The 22230-nt window shown below is 38.9% G+C and overlaps 1 protein-coding gene across 1 annotated transcript in view; it reads right to left on the bottom strand.

Moving 5' to 3' along the window:
• VAV3 (vav guanine nucleotide exchange factor 3) overlaps positions 1 to 22230 on the bottom strand; it is a 465753-nt gene that overhangs the window by 201476 nt on the left and 242047 nt on the right. Inside the window, exons 10-15 of the mRNA XM_027856780.1 lie at positions 11971 to 12066; positions 7983 to 8051; positions 5135 to 5221; positions 4505 to 4590; positions 3859 to 3991; positions 2254 to 2363 (exon numbers count right to left, since the gene is read on the bottom strand). Of these exons, the coding sequence (XP_027712581.1) occupies positions 2254 to 2363; positions 3859 to 3991; positions 4505 to 4590; positions 5135 to 5221; positions 7983 to 8051; positions 11971 to 12066 (581 nt within the window). The remainder of the gene's footprint in view (positions 1 to 2253; positions 2364 to 3858; positions 3992 to 4504; positions 4591 to 5134; positions 5222 to 7982; positions 8052 to 11970; positions 12067 to 22230) is intronic.

The raw sequence follows: 22230 nt of genomic DNA, 5'->3' as shown, positions 1-22230 counted from the left end.
GAAAGAAAGAAAGAAAGAAAGAAAGAAAGAAAGAAAGAAAGAAAGAAGGAAAGAAGGAAAGAAGGAAGGAAGGAAGAAAAAAGAGAGGTAGATAGAGCTAGAGATAGATAAATAGATAGATAGAACATTATATATATATATACATATATATATGTCTGTATGAAAATTTAATATTTTCAGAGGCTCTGGCAATCTGAAGCATTAAAACAATCCCAGCCGAGCAGATGACCCTCAAAAGAGAGCTCATGGCCCGCTCTTTCTTTTCTTTAGAGTGGTTCAGGAAAGCCCTTCTTTGTGAGTGTGAGTGTGTGTGTGTGTGTGTGTGTGTGTGTGTGTGTGTGTGTGTTTGAGCGCCAGCATACATATGTGCAAATGTATCTATGCATATATGCATTCATGAATGCCTGCATCTATATGTATAAGGTATATGTATGAGAAATCTGATATCACCTATGTGAGGAACTCCCAGTTAGGAAATTTCCTTCACCAATTCAAACTTCAAACTCTTCTGTTACTTACTTACACAGAATTACCGAGGTGCTTAGAGACATCTAGAGGTTAAGCGATTTGCCTCTTGTCACTCATGACAGAGACAAGTCTTGAACCCAGGTCTTCGTGGCTCCTAGGCCAGCCCTCTCTGGTCATTATGCCACCCTTCTTTTTACATAGTAGCTCACCAAAGAGTGGTAATGCCATTCTTCCCCAAGAATAGGTTGGCTCACCTAGTTTAAGTCTCACTGGCCTAGGGGAACCTCAAATGCCAGGCCCCTGCAACTGTCCATCACATGCAACTGCATTAAATAGGATTGTGGGTTTATGATGTGGCTCACCATTCTCAAGGGATGAATAGCCAAACCACCAAATCATGATCCTTAGTGCCAAACCAGAAAGGGTCCCTTTGGACTGGCTGGTGCAGGAACTCACTGCACCTCTCCTGTTATGTTCAATTATCATAACTGGGAATACTAAATTATGTTTCCAAAGATAGGCAGACATTAGAATGGTTCACTGGCTGAGACCCAAGGACTTTATGCATTTATGTTTGCATTAGACCCTTGTATTCATACAAAGAAACAGATGTAGAAGAAGATGATGGATAAGTTATTAAACAAACCACTGTGTTCCCTCAACCAAAACTATAGTAAAAAAAAAAAAAATTCATTTCCAACTGAGAAGGAATTTCAATAAGAGTCACAAAGTTTTCCTATGATCCTCAAGGACTCCTGTGCTCAAATGGAACTGATTCCAAAACCACATTTTCAGATTAGGTTTTTGCTCAAGTTATCATCTTTCTCACTGACGACTTCACACGGTCAGCCAACAACCATTTATTAAGTGGCTACTATGTGTCTGTCAGGAACCATGCTAAGAGCTAGGGATTCAAAGAGACTCACCAATAGTCCCTGTCCTCAAAGGAGCTCTCAATCCCATGGGAGAGATACCATGCCAACAGCTATGTATGAATGAGAAATGTATAAGATAAATTGAAGATAATCTCAGAGGGAAGGCACTAGCCTTAAGAGGGATCAGGAAAAGCTTCCTGCAGATGGTGGGATGTTAGTCAAGACTTGAAGGAAGCCAGGGAAGCCAGAAAGCAAAGGGGAGGAGATGATAGTGTTTCTAAATTGTGTAGCCTAGACTTGTAATCTGGCCTCCCCACTTACTGTGTACTTTTCAAGCTGTAGATGCCAAAATGAATGAGAAATGCCTGCGTCATGGGACAATTATATCTCTTTGAGCTTTATAATTTCTAAACAAGTCTGAAAAAAAGTTGATAGGGGTTTTCTCCTTTATAACAGGAAAGCAATTTGAATGATAAATTACTTTAAAAACATGGGAATAGGTGGGGGAGGAGAGCCCAAGGAAAAAGTCAGCACTTCTATATCTCTCCTAAAAAAGACATTTCAATAAATGGGCCAAAGACAGAGCTTTAAAAGGTCACAATCATGGGCAATTTTTGTGAGTTGAACATTTGATATTTTCAGAAGCTGTGGCAATCTGAAGCATTAAAACAATCCCAGCAGAGGAGAAGGCCTTCAAAAGAGAGCTCATGGCTCCCTCTTTCTTTTCTTTAGAGTGGTTCAGGGAAGGCCTTTCTTTGTGAGCACTTGAAGCCAGCAGGCAGACAGGCTGCCTCCAAGGTTAGAGGGAAGGGAGCCTCCTCCAGCTCTTCAAGGATGGCCCCAGGTGGACATGATTTGTAAATGGTGTTAAGCAGGGAAGGAAGTTACTTTTGGAAGCAGGGATACTTACAGTGCCATTTCAAACTGCTCAAGCCATTTTTTCTTCAAATCTTTTGTTTTGCAATAGAATTCCAGTCCATTTTGTCCTTGTGTATGGATGAGGTAGAAGCCATAAGACCACTGTGGAAATGAATCATTAATTCACTGATTAATACATAGTGCTGTGTTTTCATGTTCTCTGAAATCCCACTAACATCCTTTTTTAAAAAAAAAACCCATACCTGGCCACAAGTACCCACTACGAGCATCTGACTTAGCCATCTGCAGTGGTGGCAGCAACATCACATTTGATCATAACACACAGAATTAAAAATAAAGCTCTCTATACACCTGGAATAGGTATACAGCACAAATTTGTGCACTAGCACAAATATCATCTCATTTGAGCTTTACAATAACTGTGAGAGGTAGATATTATTATAATATCGATTTTTACAGTTGAGGAAATCAAAGCAAATAGAGGTTAAGTGATTTACCCAGAGTCACATAGGTAGTAAATGTTTAAGGTCAGATTTGAATTCAGATCTTCCTGACTCCAGGCCCAGTGCTCTATTCACTATGCTACCTAGATGCCTTGGTGACTTTAGAGTCAGGAAGATCTAGGTTTAAATCCCAGTTCTGACACTCGATGCCTGTATTGCCTTGGACAAGTCTTCTCACTTCTCTGGGCCTCAGTTTACTCATCTGTAAAATGGAAGAGTCAGGTTAGATGGCCACTGAGGTTCTTTCTAGTTTTAAATGTACGATACTGTGATGCTCAGTTCCTATAATCTTACTGACTGCCTGGCTCTGCTGCTTACTACCTGCGCGGCCTTGAACAAGTGACTTCAACTCTGTTGGCCTCAATTTGCTCATCTACAAAATGAGGAGGCTGGAATGGATGCTCTCCAAGGTTCCATGCAGCTTTAGGTCCATGACCCTGTGTTGAATGCTTTAAGGCTCATAAAACGCTTTAGACACATTATCTCATTCAATCCTCCCAGCAACCTAGTGAGGCAGGCACTATTATCATTTCCATTTTGCTATTGAAGAACCTAAGGCTAGGAGTCCTTCAACGACCCAGCCCCATGTCACCCAGCCAGCAAGTATCAGAAACTGGTTTTGAACCCAGATCTCCTTGACTCCAAGTCCATGACTCTATACTTAATGACTGGGTGATCCTGGGCAAGGCTTTGATCCCCTTTGTGCCTCAGTTTGTCAGCTAGAAAATGAGAGCATTGGGCTCGATGGCCTCTAAAGGCCCCTCCTAATTCTAAATTTATGATGCTCTGATTCACCACCTCTAGCTGCCTCAATTCTACACCAACATATGCATCCAAATTGTTTTCAGAGAGATCCTCGTTAACTCTTAAGGTCCCTGAACTAATGTGATCACCCAGGCTGTGGCTGTGTGGTTGTTTCAGTCAGAGCTGTGACCTCTCTTTATTCACACTCAAGAATATGTATTGTCATCAGTTAAAATCAATAGTTTATACTGAAACCCCATCTACTTTGACAGCATCCAGCCACATCACAAGGATGTCACAAGGTCTCAGAAGTTTGCATCTTCAACTTGTACGGGTCGGTTAAAAAGTTCCCCGTTGATAACATTTGTCAGCATCTAAGATGACAGCACCTTTTTGTTTTCTTTGTCAGTTGTAGGATTATTGGCAATTTTGTATTGCTGAAGATCTATTATTTCCTTCATCTCATAGTTATCACCTTTCCTTTTGCACACAATGACCGCCAAGTCAAACAAGAATATGTGCCTGTGAAAAACAAAACAAAAGTAAAATGACAAGAGATCACATGGAAGCAGGTGGGCTGTTCTCCAAACAAGACTTCCCCATCAAGCTTGTTTTCCCTAGTGTCCAAAGATCATTGTAAAAGGGGACTACAAAATGCAATATTAAGTTATTAATAAACACTTCATGGACCACTTGGAGTACTTCTAAGAGAGGTACCTTGGCCCTTAAATATTCATGGGAATGGTATGTCTCCATTTCCATGCATCACATTGAAAACTTACTTCCTCCCTAATGAAGTCTAAGTTAGACTCAAGCAACAAAAAACAGACCACTAAGATGAAAGGTTGACTATCCTTAGAATACTGCTGAACTGGTTACTAAATAGAATATTATGAGACCATCTTTCCTTCATTTTTCTCTCCACCTTACCCTGCAAGAGGAATTTTTCAAGGTTTTCATCTTTTATTTTCTTTTACTCAATCCTTAGATACTCATTAATTCTTATTAAGACACATATGACTCCATTTCTCTCACCTTTCTTGTTTGGTATGTTTGTCTAGGGTTGTTATCCTGATTTCTCCATCTCCCTGAGGTCTTCCAAACACCAAGACAGGCTGATTCTAAAAACATAAAAGGTGGAGTTTCACTCTTACATAGACACATGCAAACAGGAATGAGACTTGAGGGGGAAAAAATTCCTCCCCACCCTCCCCGGGACTAACTGGTTTATCATATAGGCACTGAAATAATTTTACATTTTTTATAGCATTGGGTCCAGAGAACCTGAGATCAAGCAATACATTTGAAAATGAATTTGCCTTTTTTGATGTTGGGGTATCCATTGAGAGACTGGGGCAAAGTAGAGCTTTTAGTGGGAAAATCAGATCTCTCTCCAGGTCAAAAAGGGGATTAGATCAGAAGAAGTTAAGTTACACAAGATCTAAAATGTAAGCTTATTTCCTTTTGAAAAGGTGGAGTTTTTGAAGCTGACCTGATTAATGATTAAAAATCATGAGAGCTGGTTCCCCAAAGCAAATGTCAATCAAACAGAGCAATTGAAGAAAATGGACAATAGTGAAGGAACACTGGGAAATGCATTGCTATAAAGGCAGTTCCAGAAAACTGACCCATTCCCATCTTTTTGAAGGTTAAAAAGTCACCTACCAAGTTCTCTATGGATAACTGAAACTGTTTTATTTCACGGAGGGTCTCATTATCTCTCTTCACCTCGTTTACATATTGTGCCAAGTCCTAAAGAATACAAGGAAAGGTTTAAAAAGAGCACTGACTCTGGTAAATGGGAGAAATGATGCATTTTTTAAAAAATTCAATGATTCTGACATCATAAAGAATCAGCATAATCAGTGTTACTTTCCAATGACCACCCAAGGGCCTTGTATCCTACATATTTAAGGCATCTCACAGGGAATTTTTAGAAAGTGACATATCTATGGTACAGCTGGGGACCTACAAAGTCATCCTTTACCTCACCTCTGTACAGCCCAAGAATATCGTTGCCTTTAGAGGGGTGCTATGTAGAATAAAGGAAAGGAAAATAGGTCGGCAGGACCTGTTACAAGAGTGAAAAATTGGGTTCTACAGAATTCAACTTTTTACATAAGTAATGGGCATGGGAGAGAGTAGGGGATGAAACACACAAAGAAATTACTTAAAAGTTTGGAAAAGAAGTTGAGCTGAGCTATATTATGCAACCCCTTCTTTCTCCTAGTTAACCAACAGGGAGTACCCAGTTAAGAAACAAAATTTAATTCTGCAGATCTAAAAAAAGGAGAGAGGTCAGAAACTAAAAGGCATTCACGTGGATAAAGATGAACCCCAAAAGCCTACCTACCATGATTCTCCATGTGCCTTAACCTATTTAAAAATGTCTTTTCTTATTTTGGAGAAAACAATATTAGCTAATCTGTCTGTACTGTTCCTAGCTATTTTTATTATATCTGCTCTAGATTTTCTTGTGTTCTGAGTTCGTCTCTTGCCTCTTTATATCTTAAATTCATCTGGAACAGCAGCGGATGTCTGGCAGAAAACAATTCTGAGCTTTGTTTAGAATGACTGAATTTCCATATTGAAAACAACGTGTTTATAAACAGGAAATCTGTATATCCTAAAGGTTAACAAACAGATGTGTCTTTTATAGCCCTCCCACCAACGGTGATATTAAAAAGAACAGTGGGAACTAGGACTGAATCCCATAAGGAAAGACAGAAAGAAACTTGGGCCTGATGTTATAACAAAAGTCACATTTCATGTGTGAATTGTAACTGACATTGGTACTCACTGTCTTTTGCTTGCATACAATTAAGATCCCCAACGACATTTTCATGGAGCATAATTGGAAACTAATTTTTGGTATTCTTGCTTAGCTCTCATATAAACTTAGACTTCAGTTGTGTTTAAGAAAAGTAGAAAGAAAGAAAGCTGTTCTTAGAAATGAAATTTCATTTCAATTGTTTTTCCAACACATCTAATTCATATTGTTGGATTTTGAGTTTACTTAAAATTTTTAATTACCATAATTCTAATGCATATATATGTATACATATATATACATATTTAACATAGCATATTTGCTTGTTGAGAAAGGCATGACTCACCCATCAATTTGTCTAAAAAGGGAAAATTAGAGTCTTAGATGACCATAAGTTCAATATGAATCAACAGTGTGTTGTGACAGCCAAGAAAATTAGTTCAAACTTAGGCTATGATAAGAGGAAAGTTTCAAGGAATAAAGAGCTGATGATTCCACTGTACTTTACCACATCCTACAAGTAAGGTATTTTGCTCAGTTCTGGGCACCATATTTTAGTAAGGACAATATGAACCAGGCTTTGAGTTTATACCATTGAGAATCAATTGAAGCAAATGAAGATGATTAGACTGAAGAAAAAGAGCAACTAGGTGGCTCAGTGGATAGAGCACTGGACTTGGAATCAGGAAGTCTCATCTTCATAAATTGAAATCCAGCCTCAGATATTTACTAGCTATGTGACCCTGGGCAAGTCACTTAACTCTGTTTGCCTCAGTTTCCTCATCTGTAAAATGAGCTAGAGAAGGAAATGGAAAGCTGCTCCAGAATCCTTGCTGAGAAGAACCCCAAATGGAATCAGAAAGAGTCAGACGCAACTAAAACGACTCAACAACAACAGATGCCTTTAAGTACTTGAAAGGCTATCCCATGGAAGAGGGATTTGGCTGGTTTTGCTTAGTTCCAGAAGGTAGAATTAGAGGTAACAAGTGGGAATTGAAAGAGGTAAATTTGGGATTGACATACAGGAATGATGAACAATTCAAGCCACCCCAGAGCAGAATGGGCTGCCCCCAGACAGCATCTGAACATGTCATAGAAGGGCTTCAAACAAAGGTTGGATGGCTTCTTGTGTTGTATGTATCAGGAATGAGTTGAAGCAGATGGTCACTTCCAACTTGGAAATTCTCTAATTCTGCAATGTAAATTCTGCTAAAACTTGCAATATAAATCAAATTATTTTTATTAGTATCACTGTTATTTCCTCTCAAGTGTTTAAGTATAATCAAAGTAACTTCCAGATTAAATAATCTGTTCTACATTATTTGGACATGTCTCTGAGCTTTCTACAGAGAATCATTTCTGATGGAAGTTATTAAGAAGTCCCCACTGGTATTAATGTCTTTCATTAAATTACATCAATCCATCTAAAAGTTTTTAAATCTACTACAAATACCTAAGCCATCAATCAATGCAAAGGGGAAAGAAGGTCATTTTGAGACAGCAACATTTGAGGTATATTGGAAAGATCTCTATATTTAGGGACAAGTCTTCACTTCCTGGAAGTGCTACTTGCTACTTATGAATTGTGTGACCTTGGGTGAATAGCTTGACCTCTCTGGGCCTCAGTGGCCTCATCTGTAAAATGATGATGTTTGACTAAATGACTTTTAAGGTTTAGTTTTGCTTAAAGTTTACAATCCCATATCGTGGGATGAAAGCAAGGATCTGACGCCCTTTACTTACCTTCATTGCATCAAGGGCCTGTTTGAGGTTTGCCTTCTCAGTGGGATCAGTCGTGTGTTTCACCAGCTCCTGTTATATAGAAGACATTGCTATTTTTTAAAACAACCCTTGAAACAAATGATGGCAGTGTATGTACAAAAAGCCCTTTAAAAGCAAAACCCACTCTACAAATACATAGATACATGATCACTCTTGTAGAGAGAGCTAAGTGGTACAGTGCCTAGAGCATTCAGCTTGTAGTCAAGACCTAAATTTGAATGCTACCGCAATCACAAGCTGTATGACCTCTCAGTCTCAGTTTCTTCAGTGGTAAAATGGGGATAATAATAGCACCTATCTCCCAGGATTGCTATAAAGATCAAATGAGACAACCTAAGTAAAGCACTTTGCAAACCTTAAAGCACTATATAAACATTATTATTATTATTATTGTAAACATCATGAATAAGTCTTATAGAAGCAGAAAAAGAAGTGGACACTGACCAAAAGAAATATTTTGTAATAGGAAAACCCACTAGCCTAAAAAGGCGTGATGATTCTCGAAACAATATATATTTTTCCTTTTGGAAGTAAGAAGTCATTTTCTACAATATGAAAAAAAGGCCATAGCATTCCTTCCCTGGACTGCCAACTTGTAAGTATCCTGACCTACTGGGATTTCATTTTATTATCACTATTTCCTTTCCTTTGGCAAGTTAAAATGGTCATTTTTTAAAAATGTAATGAACCATATATAGAATCCAACGACATGAAAGCATTTCCTGCAACATATTTCAATGCTAGTGAAATGGATTTTCTTGACCATTCTTTTTAATAGAAAAATCAAGAAGAAATTCTGAGAATTTCAAAAATATATATTAGAGATAAAAATATATACAAATATGTTACACAAAAAAAGTTAAGTTAAAAAAACTTTTTAAAAAGGCTGAAGTATTGCTTACTTTATAAAAAAAAAAACATACCTTCCCTATACTTAAGTAGGGATTTGATAACTCCAAAGTTATAAAAGAACCTCTCGGTTTGTTCCTCTGGATGTGTTTTTAGTTCTCTGATGCCTTGGCCACTGATTGACTGCGTATTCCTAATCATTTTTTCATAAACCACAATCTGATTATGTTGCCTTCAGTTTGGGGCTCATAAATGTTTTAATGCACTTTTAAGAAATAATCAAGGCTTGGATTTTTTCTGATTTCTCAGTAGAACAAAATACAGATGACTAATATTTTTATGGACATACTTCAAGAAATTTAATATACAAGACGTACAAAGCAAAGCAGAGTCAAAAATTATATTTCCCGTACAGGTGGTAGATCTTTTTAAGATGACATTTCACAACCATCAACAAGGCTGACAGCCTAATACAGTAAGGCATTTCTTTGGAGCAGAACTAATGAGTCTCCTGGCACAGCTATCAAATTAAATTTATAAGACTCTCCACCCTCATTACAGGGCTAACTGTGGAAACCAAGAGCTTGTGGGTTATAACAAGAATCATCTTAAAATAAATAGGTCTTATTGTAATTTAGTATAGCAGAAAGCAATTCAGAAGATGGTAGAGTCCAGTTGAGTTTATCCTGATGAAGTAAAGAGACTAATGTTGTTATTTCATAAAACTCCTAGTTCACCAGACCTTTTTTAAAGCTACAAATAAAATCTTAGGTGTGGATTGAGGTGCAGAGAGGGATGCTTGACAATCCCATTCAGTTGCTGACAGGTAGAGAATTGCCACGAGTAGAATGAGAATTTGTCAAATTCCACTCCATCCAAGATGCATTTACTAAGCCCCTACTATGTGTGAGGAACTGAGAAAACAAAGACAATATGAAAATAACCCTTACTCTCAAGGAACTTACATTCTATTGAGAGTGGGGACGGGAGAGAACATGTAATTGGATAAGTGTCTATATGCATTGGGGAGGGGGAGTCTGGTTAGATCGGAAGAATCTCTTAAAAAATTGAGGAATTTCTTAAGCAACCTGGTAAAATTGTAGGGTTTGGGAACCATTATTAGCTCCTGACCAGGTTGCTTAGATTTGGACTACCTAGAAACAGGTTAGTTTTACCATAGGGATAAGGTGTTGTTACCATGGTAATACAGATTATTGTGAAAGGTTTGGGGATGTGAATAAATGATTTGCTACCCATTCCAAGCTTGTAACCCCTTTCTGAAAGTCTCATACATCTTTGGGGCTCATCCAGATCTATTCAGTTCCTTTTTGAGCTAGTCTGCTTGACCTAGTATGGGTGAGTTCAGACCTACATTTGGAAGGTATTCTGTTTTACATGGATCCTCTGAAGAGATTTGAAGGTGATCTGTGTCCTGTAGACTAGATAAACTTTTGTCCAGATCTCTATCTAGAATGCTCTATGCCTGAGCAGGGATGGATATGCTAGAGAAATTTATGGGTTATTCCTGTGTGCTGAAGGGACCCATAGTAGGAATTTTCATCTAGGATAGTTGTTTTTCTCATTGGAGAGTAAGAGGGTAATATGCAATCAACCCCAGATCCTGTCCCTTTTAGAAGAGACCAACAAGTATTGGGAGTTCATCTGGCACCAGGTTTCAACTCTAAGGATGAAAGGATGCAGGGATTTTTTTTTCCATTCCTTTTCACTATTTGTTTTCTTACTTTTAGTTGTTTGCTTTTATTTTTACCTTTGTTTTTCTTTCCTAATTGTCTTTGGGTTTTTACACCTATCAAAGAAACAGCAAGTCCTATAGAATTGAGAGCCCCCCAGAATAAATAGGCAGACTTTGTTCATAGGACACAAGGGGGTATTGTTGATCCTGAAGGAGCCAAGCACTAGGCCTTCCATATTTGCCTTCTGCCACTGGGAAATGCCCTGTAACCTCATCAGTTTGATTGAGGAATGCCTTCAATTTGCTCAGGAACTGCCAATAATCTACACCCTATAATTTTATGGGGTGACTTAGGAATCTCCTCAATTTGATCAGTGATTCACATAATCTACCTCTCCCCCCTTCCACATGATATTTTGAGGAGAATATTAATAGCTAATAGAGGGATTAAGGAAGGCTTCCCATAGGAGGTAAAACCAAAACCAAAAGGAAGCCAAGGATTCTAAGAAGTATAGGTAAGGAAGCATTTTACAGAAATGGGAATTAATGACTAATGGCTCTTTTCAGTAGAGCAATTTCTCTTTTTTAAGTAATATAGTCTCTCATCAGGATCAGGGCTTCAGGGAAATGTGAGTTTTCCCAGCTTGAAGGAGAAGTTGGAGGACTTTGGAAAGCCAGACTGGGAAGCCAGAAATGAGAGTTTCCAGTGAGAAGTGTGGACATGGGATACAGTAGGGGCAGTCAATGGCAAATGAAAGACTGAACTATTCTGGAATGATTATAATTAGGAGCAGCTGGATCCTTGCCTATCTTGTCAATCAATTTAGGTTGTCATCTTCTTAGACACAACTTGATGTTTACCTTGAAAAATGTGTTTGCCTCCTAGCCCTGTTGGGATCTGGTGAGTTTATCCACTCTCCTTTTCACCACCACTCTCCCTTACCTCCTCTATCCAATTATTACCTGTTAAACTGTTTGTGTTCTTTGAAGCCTTGTTTCTTGCTGTTTGTACTTTAATGATAGTTTTCATCCACACAAAGATAACCTAATTTGTATTGTCTTTTGAGCAATGTTTGATCTGGAGGGTGTGAGGGAAAAGGGCAAATGAAGTTACGTGGGAGTTTGTTAACTATATACTACATAGTTTGATGGTTAGAGAAAACATTTTTCCCTAGTTTGGGGCCCTGGGCTTATTAAATTCCTTTAATAATCAGCTTTACAGAGTTCCCCAAAATAGCAAGGGCAAAGGATAATGTGAACCCAAGAGATAAAATGCCCTGCTGACTTTATAGAAAAACAACAACAACAACAACAACAATAAACCAAAGTGTATATTAAGCTCTCTAGCAACACCCAATTTCTTCAAAGAAATGGGAGCAGAGAGGGGAATCACTTCAAATTACATACCTGGAGCAGGAGATGGTACTTCAGAACCCTCTGCATAGGAACAACAAGTAAATCTCGCAGAGTGAATTTCCCATTGTTTGCCCTCTTGGAACATTCCTAATGAAAGATTTGCTCATTAATAATGTACCTCTTTATGAAGGCACAATGTTAACATTCAAATGGGGGGGAGGAAGGTGTTCTTTAAATAATTAGCAATCGATTTTGTATTCTAAACACAGTGAGTACCTTTGTTATGTAACATGTTCTTCTCAAGCCAGCAATAGTTGGTATTATCCTGAGGTAGAATGGAAAACGGGATGGGAGAAAAAAATGTGGAAGATTCTCTCTCGAAAAAACAGGAAGAATAGCAATGACTTTGCTAAAGGTAGCTCATCAGGATAATAGATCATGCCTCAGATAAAAACAACATGGAGTACGTTTGGGCGGGGACAAAATATAAGGACTTTTCTTCATTTGCGTAGGAAAAAGAAAAGATTAAAAAAAGATAGGGGATAGCAAATAGACACAAGAAGTAAGGCAACTCTAAAGTAATGCATTTTGAAAAAGTAAAATGAGAATGCCTTTTAAACTGTCTGTTTCTTGTCTTAAAATGAGCCTTTGTTGAATAGAGGGCTAGGAGCCCCAGGTCTTTCAGGCGCTATTAGAGGGGAAGTCCCAAAAAACAAATGAATTTTGATGAAGTAGGTTGCTATCTAATCAAAGACTGGACATCTAGGATGCAGGCCCAAGCATACTGGGCTTTTCAATAGAGAACAAAAACCCAGAACATCTGGAGCTTTCCAGGCCGACCTACAGAAGCACAGAATCTCAGAATTGGAAGGGACCTCCAAGGTCATTTAGCACAACGTGTACCTAATCAAGAATTGTCTCTAAATTTTTTCCAGTAGAATATAAATTCCTTGAAGACAGGAACTTTTTTTTTTTGGTATATGTATTCCCCGTGCTTAGAAACATGCTTTGCCCATGGTAGAACCCTAATAAAATTCAGTGATTCAATCAGCAAGCATTTATCAAGTACCTGCTATGTCCTAGGCACTGTGCTACCTGTTCACAATACAAAGACAAAAATGAGACAGTCCCTGCCTTCAAGGAGATTACATTTAGGGGAAACCAACATTTACAAATATCATAGATACAAAATCCATACAAAGTAAATGCAAGGTAAGTACAAAGTAATTTGAATTGAAGATCCATGATCCAGCAGCCATCCAGTTTGCAAAAAACAAACAAACAAACAAACAAAACCAACTCCCTCTTTCCTGAAGCACTCCATTACATATTATTTTTGGCCATCACTACTGATTAGGAAAATTTCCCTCATATTATATCAACCTAAAACGTGCCTCTTGGTAATTTTACCTGGTGCTCCCAGATCTGTTGTTTGGAGCCAAATAGAAAGTCTAATTTTTTTTACCATGTGGCAATTTTTCTTAAAATATGTGAAAAGAACTACAATAATCCCGCTCAGCTTACTTTCCTTCAAATTTAATACTCTCAATCCCTTCCATTGACCCTCATTTCCTTAGCACAGTCCCTAATACTCTAAATATCTGGACCACTCCCTCAGGGCCAAAGCAGCATGAGGATTTGTTTCCTTTGGTCTTAGACCTCGAAGGAAGGCAGGGTCAAGAAAATTGAACTAGATTCTTTTGAATTCAACAAAGAGGTTCAGAGAAAATATCTGTCTTATCTTTCTTTCTGGTTCTGCTTCTGATGCTCCAGACTCATCCATCATGCCTCAGCTGCCTTCTCCTGCTGAAATTTCCTTATCCCATCTGGCCTTCTCACTTGGGGCCATTCATCTGCCACTATGGCCCCCTTCTCCCATTAGTAAGTTCTCCTGGAGACTTCATTTTGAGAAACGGCCCAGGCAAGCCATCCTTTTTCATTGTTCTCCCATCTCCCACCCTTTTCAGCTCCCTTTTATCTGTCATCTTCCCCCATTAGAATGTAAGCTCCTTTTGGGCAGGGTCTCCCTTTTTTCATGCATTTGTATCTCTCATGCTTTACACAATGGATCATACTAAGTTTTAAATAAATGGTTGTTGACTTAACTCTGCCAGGCTGTGAGGGATAAAAAGAAGCAGCAGCCATAGTCCCCTCCCCCATGAAACTCCCAGTCCAGTAAGGGAGAAATGACAAGCACACAAGGAGCTATAATATAGTATGAAAGAATAATATGAGAAGTGCAAAATGTAGAGGGAGAAAAATTTCAGGTAGTATCATAATGGGAGTACAAGAAATGTTTAGGTGTAAACACTTCCACTTTTAGGACAGTTCTTTATGTCCCTTTCCTTTTTTTTTGTTCTTCTCCTACCCCATATAAATTGTTTTAAGTGATATTTCTTGGAGTTCTCCTTATCTATTAAAATGAATTAATTCTTCCAGCAAGACATGATTCTGGAACTTCTCATACCCTCTGTCTGACCTCTCCAATGTACTTACTCATATCCTAATAATAAAAAAAATTAGCTCATATTACTACAGTGTTCAAGGATTTACAAAGCATTTTATATACCTTTTCTTATTTGATCCTCACATATTCTTATAAGGTGCATACAAATAAAGACTATGCCCTCAGGAGCTAAGCCATCCAGTTTGGTGCTTTCTGGGATAGTGCATCCCCTTCTTCAACCAAGCTGGCTTCTAAGTTACAACAAAATGCCCTATTATTTTCCAGCTCTTGCTCTCAGAACTGAATCCAATCAAAACTATTATTGCCTCTGGAAAGTTCTTGCCTATCTTATTGTACTCTTTATCTCTGTGACTTCTCAAACAAAACACCTGTCCCTGGATACTACTCCTCATTAGAATATATTCTCCATGAGGGTAGGAAATTCTTCATTATTGTGTTGGCACAGAGTAAGCACTTAAATGGGGCAGCTAGGTGGCACAGAGAATAGACTGTCTGACCTGGAGTCAGGAAGACTAATCTTCCCCAGTTCAAATCTAGCCTCAGACACTTACTAGCTGTGTGACCCTGGGCAAGTCACTTAACCCTGTTTGCCTCAGTTTCCTCATCTATAGAATGAGCTGGAGAAGGAAATGCCAAACTAATCTAATATCTTTGCCAAGGAAACCCTAAATTGGGTCATGAAGAACCGGACATGACTGAAAAATGACTGAGTAACAAGCAAAAGCACTTAAATACTTTTTCCATTTATTCCTTTATTATTAACCCTATTTTGCTGATAAAACCAACACACATAGAAGTTAAATATTTACTACGATCATATAGTTAGTGTCAGATGTATGATTCATACCCAGATCCTTTTTGGTGCTAAGTCTAATGCATTTTCTACCATACCACACTGTATTTCTCTAGTACTAAACTCAATCCCAGCCACCCAAAACACTGCACAGACCGTAAATTCTGTGAAGACAAGAGTCTGTATTGTTTCCTATTTGGGGCACGTAGCTGTTTATTGAATTGAATTATGCACATTGTACTCTTTTACTTTGTCAATGAAAAGTTGAATTTGTTTCCAAAGGAGGTTCCTGAAGCTTTAGATCCTGCTCACCTGAGGAGAAGCTAACTGTTAAAAGTGACACCCCCCTCTCCTGAATTTTTAGAGCACTTTGAGCCTCCCTTCACACTCCATTGTGTATTAAATTGCTGTGCTCTGGATCTCCCCAACTAGATTGTGATCTTCCTGAGGCCAAGAAGTGCATCTTATTCCTCTTTTTATCCTCCACAGAGCCTAGCACCTGAAGCACCTTGCAACACATTTAGCACTCGATTAACTCTTGCCGGATGAATCAATGAATATAGTTTTGGCTACCAAGGATGTTGGAGTGCCATCTCATGGCCACTTGAGCAAACTGCGGGCTGCCTGATTCAAGCAACCCTCGGAAGGAAAGGGGAAAAAAGAAGAAAAGAAAAGAAAGAAATATGAGCACATCCTGCTAACTACCTTCTATACTATGACAGACGACACTTCATGAACACTTAATATAGACCTGTTGTTTGACTGATTTCTAAGGAGTTTCAGAGACAAGGAATAAGTGTGAAGGTGATATGTGTTGCAGAAAAACCTGCCATGGGTCCCTACAAGTTTATCTCTGTCAATGGCCCTGGGAAAGCCTCTTAGAGTAGCTAGGATAAAAATGAGGAAATTTCAGGTGTGTGTTGGAGCCAGCTTGAGCATTCCAGTCGATTGTTAAATTTTCAGTGCCACCATTTACACCTTTGAATTCACCAAACTCTATAAATTAGGGTTTGAGTTGTAGTTTTGTTGATTATCTAGCCCAGAGGTATCAACTACCAAGTAACCAGATTAAAATATAATTGGGGAACATTTAACAAAATTAATAAAAATCCAATAAAACATTGAAAACATTACATATTGTAACCAAGTCAATATAAGGCCCACAGGGAACTTATATATGGTTTAGTGGTCTCCTTTTCAATTTGAGTTTGATACCACTGTTCTAGACATAAGAAAGTAATTGAGAAAAACGTTAATTCCGACTAAACTTAAAAGTGTGTCCCATGCAATAAGAAAAAAAAATCTTTTTTCTGTTGAGCTAGTTGTTAAACATTTATCAGCACATTCCTGGGAAACTTGGTCAGGAACAATGGTCACTGGCTGAACTAGATGAAGCTGAGGGTATTCCCATGAGAAATCAAAATACTGCCCCAGGTCCCTAGTTTCCTATAAGATTCTCTTGTGTTAATTCTTATGGCCTTGCTTTGGGAGGGCCTTGAACTGAGTCCAGCCAGGGTCATCATGATGGATGATTGAACCTTCTTTCACAGGAAGAGTAAAGGCTTAGAAAAGGTAGCGCTGAGGAAGGCAGTATAAAAGGGGAATTCAGATATTGAGAATAGAGAAGTAGTAGAATGCGACTAGCCAATACCAGGAGCCAGAAGAATTGGCCAAGTCAATGAAGCAAATAAATAAATAAATAAATAAATAGCAAGGCAGAAGGCAGTGTTGAAGACCAAAGCATAGCATGTGCCAAAAAAGGGAATGGCAAGAGGCAAGGTGGGCTTTAAGGTTGGGAGAGATTGGAAATGGGTGATAGGCAAATGTGGCCTTCTAGGTCCCTAGGGTGGCTTTTTGACCAAGTCCAGGTTTTACAGAACAAATCCTTTCATTAAGAGGATTTGTTCTGTGAAGTTTGGATTCAAAGGCCACAGGTTCCCCACCCTTGGGCTAGACAAAGAGTGGTACATGTGCAAGAGAACTGGCATTGAAATCATAGGACCTAGGTTCAAATCCCACCGATGTCTGGCATTAAGCAAACTACTTAGCTTCCCTGGATAGCAGAGAAAGTGGAGGGATGGAAGGCATAAGAAGACTGTAAAGGTACGTAGGTCAGGCAGGCAGTTATCAAAGTCTTTGAATGCCAAACAGAGGATATTATATTTGATCCTGGAGGTGATAGATAGCCGCAGGAAGTTATTGAATAGAAGAGCAGCATGGTTACAGCTGCATTTTAGGAAGATCACTCAGACAGCTACTAAACAGAAGAGGAACTAGAACTCTGGAGAGACTTGTAGCAAGTACCACCCCAGGAGTGAAGTGATGAGGACCTGAACCAAGAGGGTGACAGTGGCAGAGGAAAGAAGGAGCCATATATGAGAAATATTATAAAGGTAACATTGCCAGGTCTTGGCTACAGACTGGAAATGGAAGAGGGAGGAGTTCAGGATTCCTCATCAATTTAGAGGGTTGAAGGAGGTGTGAACTAGAGTGCTTGGCTATGAGACTGCAGGGAAGGAGACAGAAGTAAGAGATGTTGGGAAGGTAAAATTAATCAAACTTGGTAACTGATCATATGGGGTTGGGGAGAAGAGAAGGAAGAATCAAAGACAGCTCTGAGCTTAGAAATGCAAGCGATTGGGTGACTGGTGGAGCCCTCAACAGACATAGGGAAGTTTGATTGCAAATAGTAGGTTTAGGGGGAAGGTGATGAGTTCTGTTTTGGACACTCTGCATTTGAGTTCTCAATGGGAAATTCAGAAGGGGATATTCAATAGGCTATTGATAATGGGTGACTAGAATTCAGGGGAGAAATTAGGGCTAGATATATAGCTATGTGGGCAGCTAGGTGGTACAGTGGATAGAGCACTGGGTTTGGAATCAGGAAGACTCATCTTCCTGAGTTCAAAGCTGGCTTCAGACACTTACTAGCTGTGTGACCCTGGGCAAGTCACTTAACCCATTTGCCTCAGTTTCTTCAACTGCAAAATGAACTGGAGAAGGAAATGGCAAACCACTCCAGTATTTTTGCCAAGAAAACCCCAAATGGGGTCGTGAAGAGTCAGACACAACTGAAACAACCAAAAACAAAAAAATATAGATTTGGGAGTCATTTATAACACATCCTTAAGAGCTATGAGCCAAAAAGATAAGAGGGTCCAGGATAAAATTCTGGGGAGCACCTTCACTAAAGAGGTGAAATGGGGAAGTGAGAGGAGAATGGATAATGTTCCTGAAATGGGAATTGAGAAAGACCAAATTAAAAGGCTTTGATTTTAATTCTTTTAAGGAATAATCTTAGTGATAACCATAGTATACTTAGATAGAGCAGGTCTCAGAGTCAGAAAGACCTGGGTTCAAGTCTCCTTTTTGACATATACAAGCTACATGACTATCTTTTGCCTTTCTTTCTCTCTCCAACATTTAGCACAATGCCACACACGTAGAAGGAGCTTAATAAGTGAGTATATAGCACAACCTTTTCACAAGTGAGTATGTATTACAAGGCCTTCATAGTGATAGGAAGATGAATCACTTGGTAGGTAACTGGCTCATCTGAATAAAGAGAATTAACTATTCAAGCAGGCTGGGAAATGAGAATTAGGAAATGGTTCTAAGATAAGTTTATTCACCTCACAAAGAATATTTTTCTCTAAGAGATGAGCACCAGAAACCACTTCAGTTGGGGCATTTACACTTTTTTTTTAAGTCTTTGCAGGTCAAAACCCATTACAATAAACTCCCAGAAACGATCTCAATTCTTCCTGCCCTGAAATTCCATTGTATTTGCTACAGTCGAAAATAAGCTGGCCATCGGCCTAGACTTGATTATCTTTGCATTTTGCAGAAATTCCCATTCAAATGCTATTTCTCAAAATGGGATTTGACCTCTGTTATAATCACATTTCTGACAACTTAATACATTTAAATCAACAGAAAATTCACTGTAATGGCCCAAGATCGCATCTTTTCACATTTCCCTAAAAATGACTAGCTGAAGCATTTTCAAGGGATGATGCAGAAGATCGAACGTAGCTACCTGATTGTTAACAGAAAGACCAATTTGAAGAGGCCAACTGAAAAAAAACAGATCTTGGTCTATTCAAGTCTGTTCAAGAAGAACACAGATACAGGAATGGAGACAATTAACATATTATAAATGTGAGGATTGCATTTGAATGCTGAGACAAAGCCACTGTTCACCTGTTTCTTGCCATGCATGAACAAACAAATTTAATCCAAAGATAATGGTGAAACCTTATTGTAACCAATCATTTCTCTATCCTCTCTCCTTTGGTATCAAACATGATACTAATATTGCTAAGACAGAAAATAAAAAGATTTTGAATTTCATTTTAATTCTTTTAAGTGGAAATGTAAAGTGGACAGAATGGTGTAATTGGATGCATCACAAAATCTCAGAGTTAGAAGAGACCTCAGTGGTCATCTAGTTTAACCAGTAAGCAAATGAGAATCCCCTCCCCGCCAAAAAAAAGTGCATTTATTAAGTGCCTTCTATGTTCCAGGAACTGTGCTAAGAACTTCACAAATATTATTTCATTTGATCCTCGCAACAACCCTGGGTGGCAGGGGATGTTGTTATTATTCCCGTTTTACCATTGAGGAAACTAAGGCAGACACTGGTTAAATGAATCTCATAGCTAGTGAGTGTCTGAGGCTAGGTTTGAACTCAGATGGACCCAGCACTGTGCCATCCAGCTGTTCTCTATCATGACTATGCTGAGATGAGCATTGCTGGCTTCCTTGCTATTCCTCACACAAGATACTCCATCTTTGGGAATTTTCCCTGGCTTTCTCCCATGCCTGGAAATCTCTCCTTCCTCTTCTCTATTTCCTGATTTTCCTGACTTCTTTCAAGTCTCAGCTAAAATCCCACCTATAGGAAGCCTTTCTCATTCCCCTTCATGCCAGTTCCATCCCTCTGTTGATCATCTCCAATTTATCCTGTATCTCCCTTATTTGTACATAGCTGCCTGCATGTTATCACTCCCATTGGACTGTGAGCTCCTTGAGAGCAGGGACTGTTTTATGTCTTTCTTTGTATCTCCAACCTTTAGCACAATGCCTGGCACATAGTAGGAGCTTAATAAATGTTTATTTACTAAGTGACTGATGCTCACTCATCAAGCTACTGATGGCAGACCATCAGTGGAGGAATACCTACTACCCACCCACATAGCTCATTCCATTTTTTGCATCATTCTGATTTTTGGAAAGTTCTTCCGAAATTTGCCTCTGTACAACTTGGGCCCAGGGCTTCTCGTCCTGCCCTCTCAGTCCAAACAGAAAAGCCTGTTCTGATTCAACACTTTGATACTCAATACTTCCTCAGCCCCCTCAGCTGCATCTCCCCTATGATGAAGGTATGGGGGGCACAACAATAAACTCCTCCCAAAATTCCCTTTGTAGAGGGCTCAGGATTGTCCAGCTAATTCCATTTCCCATCAGCTGCTCTGTTTATTTCCGACTCCACTAACATCATGTCTCCAATTAAACATCATGTCCCCCTACATTGGGTACCCTCTGGTGGTCCTGCCCTCCTTTTCAGCTTCATCTTCTGCATCGTATTTCCTCTTTAGATTGTAAGCTCCTGAACATCAGGGACTGTCTTCCTTTTTCTTATTTTTATCCCTAGAGCTTAACACAGTGTCTGGCATATAGTAGGTACTTAATAAATGTTTATTGACTATTGTCTACTCTCTTTTTCACAGTAAACCTTCAAATTCTTAAAGATGGTTACCATGTACCCAGCCAAATTTCCTCTTCTCCAGGCTAAATATTCCTTTAATCCATTTTCACATGAATGAGAGTGAATTTGAGACCTTTCCCCATCTTCACCCATTTCTGAATACTTTTCAGCTTACCAGTATCCTTTCAAAAACATGGCATCCATAAATCAACATAATATTCCAGGTGAAGTCTTTCCAGGGTAGAGTACAATGGTATTGAATTCAGTTACAAGTCCCAGATTTGAATCGTGTCTCTTTCACTACTACCTGTGTGATCATGGGCAAATCATTTAAACTCACTGAGGTTCAGGTGTTTGTTTTTTAGGCTTTTTTTTTTTCATTTGTAAAATGAGATTGTTGAAATACCATAATACAATGATTCTAATTTCTCTGATGGAAGTTCTCTACTGAACAATGAAAGAGGTACAAGGAGGCTTTAAATTAGGAAAAGGTTGTTTGCTGAAAGTGCATTTCTCCATTTGTGGCTTGGAATTAGAACCAATTTTCCTACAGAAATAGAAGTTAGTTTCCCCAGACTAGGCCACAAAAGGCTACTTAACTTAAAATATTATAATACCTAAGGTTCTCTCAAACATATTCCCAGAAGTATGTTAAAGAATCATCATATAAGGACCTTAGGCCGAATCTGAGTTACAATATCATCACAGATCAGCCCTTAGGACTAATTGCTAGATTCAGGGGCAAGTGCCAAGCATAGCCACATATTATGAAATACTCAGGAATTTGGGTGATGGGGATCACAGACATGTCACATTTGTACCCACTCCCTAAAATACTTGAAATCTAACCTAACGTAGCAGACAGGGCAGCTCGGTGACATAGTAGATAGAGTGCTGGGCCTGGAGTCTGGAAGACTCATCTCCCTGAGTTCAAATCTGACCTCAGGCACGTACTAGCTGTGTGACCCTGCACAAGTCACTTCACCCTTCTTGGTTCAGTTTCCTCATCTGTAAAATAAGCTAAAGAAAGAAATGGCAAAACACACCAGTATCTTTGCCAAGGAAACCCTGAGTAGGGGTCATGAAGAGTCCGACATGACTGAAAAACAACCGAACAGCAATAACACGTATGTACAAATCTCCTCTTCTAGATCACAGAAGAAAGGAACCCACCATCCTTTATCTTCCCACTTGTGTCTAGCATTCGGCCTTGCAGATAGAAGGCACTCAATAAAGGCTTGCTGCCTGAATGTATCTATTACATAAAATGAGTCATATTTGTTTTCTAAAGCAGTCTATCAAAAATCATCAGGATCTTGACATTAGATTTAAAATGAGAAC

The sequence above is a fragment of the Vombatus ursinus genome, unplaced genomic scaffold (genome assembly GCF_900497805.2).
Source record: "Vombatus ursinus unplaced genomic scaffold, bare-nosed wombat genome assembly UNPS02011613.1, whole genome shotgun sequence".
Classification (NCBI taxonomy): domain Eukaryota; kingdom Metazoa; phylum Chordata; class Mammalia; order Diprotodontia; family Vombatidae; genus Vombatus; species Vombatus ursinus.
This window is presented reverse-complemented; position numbering and strand designations above follow the sequence as displayed.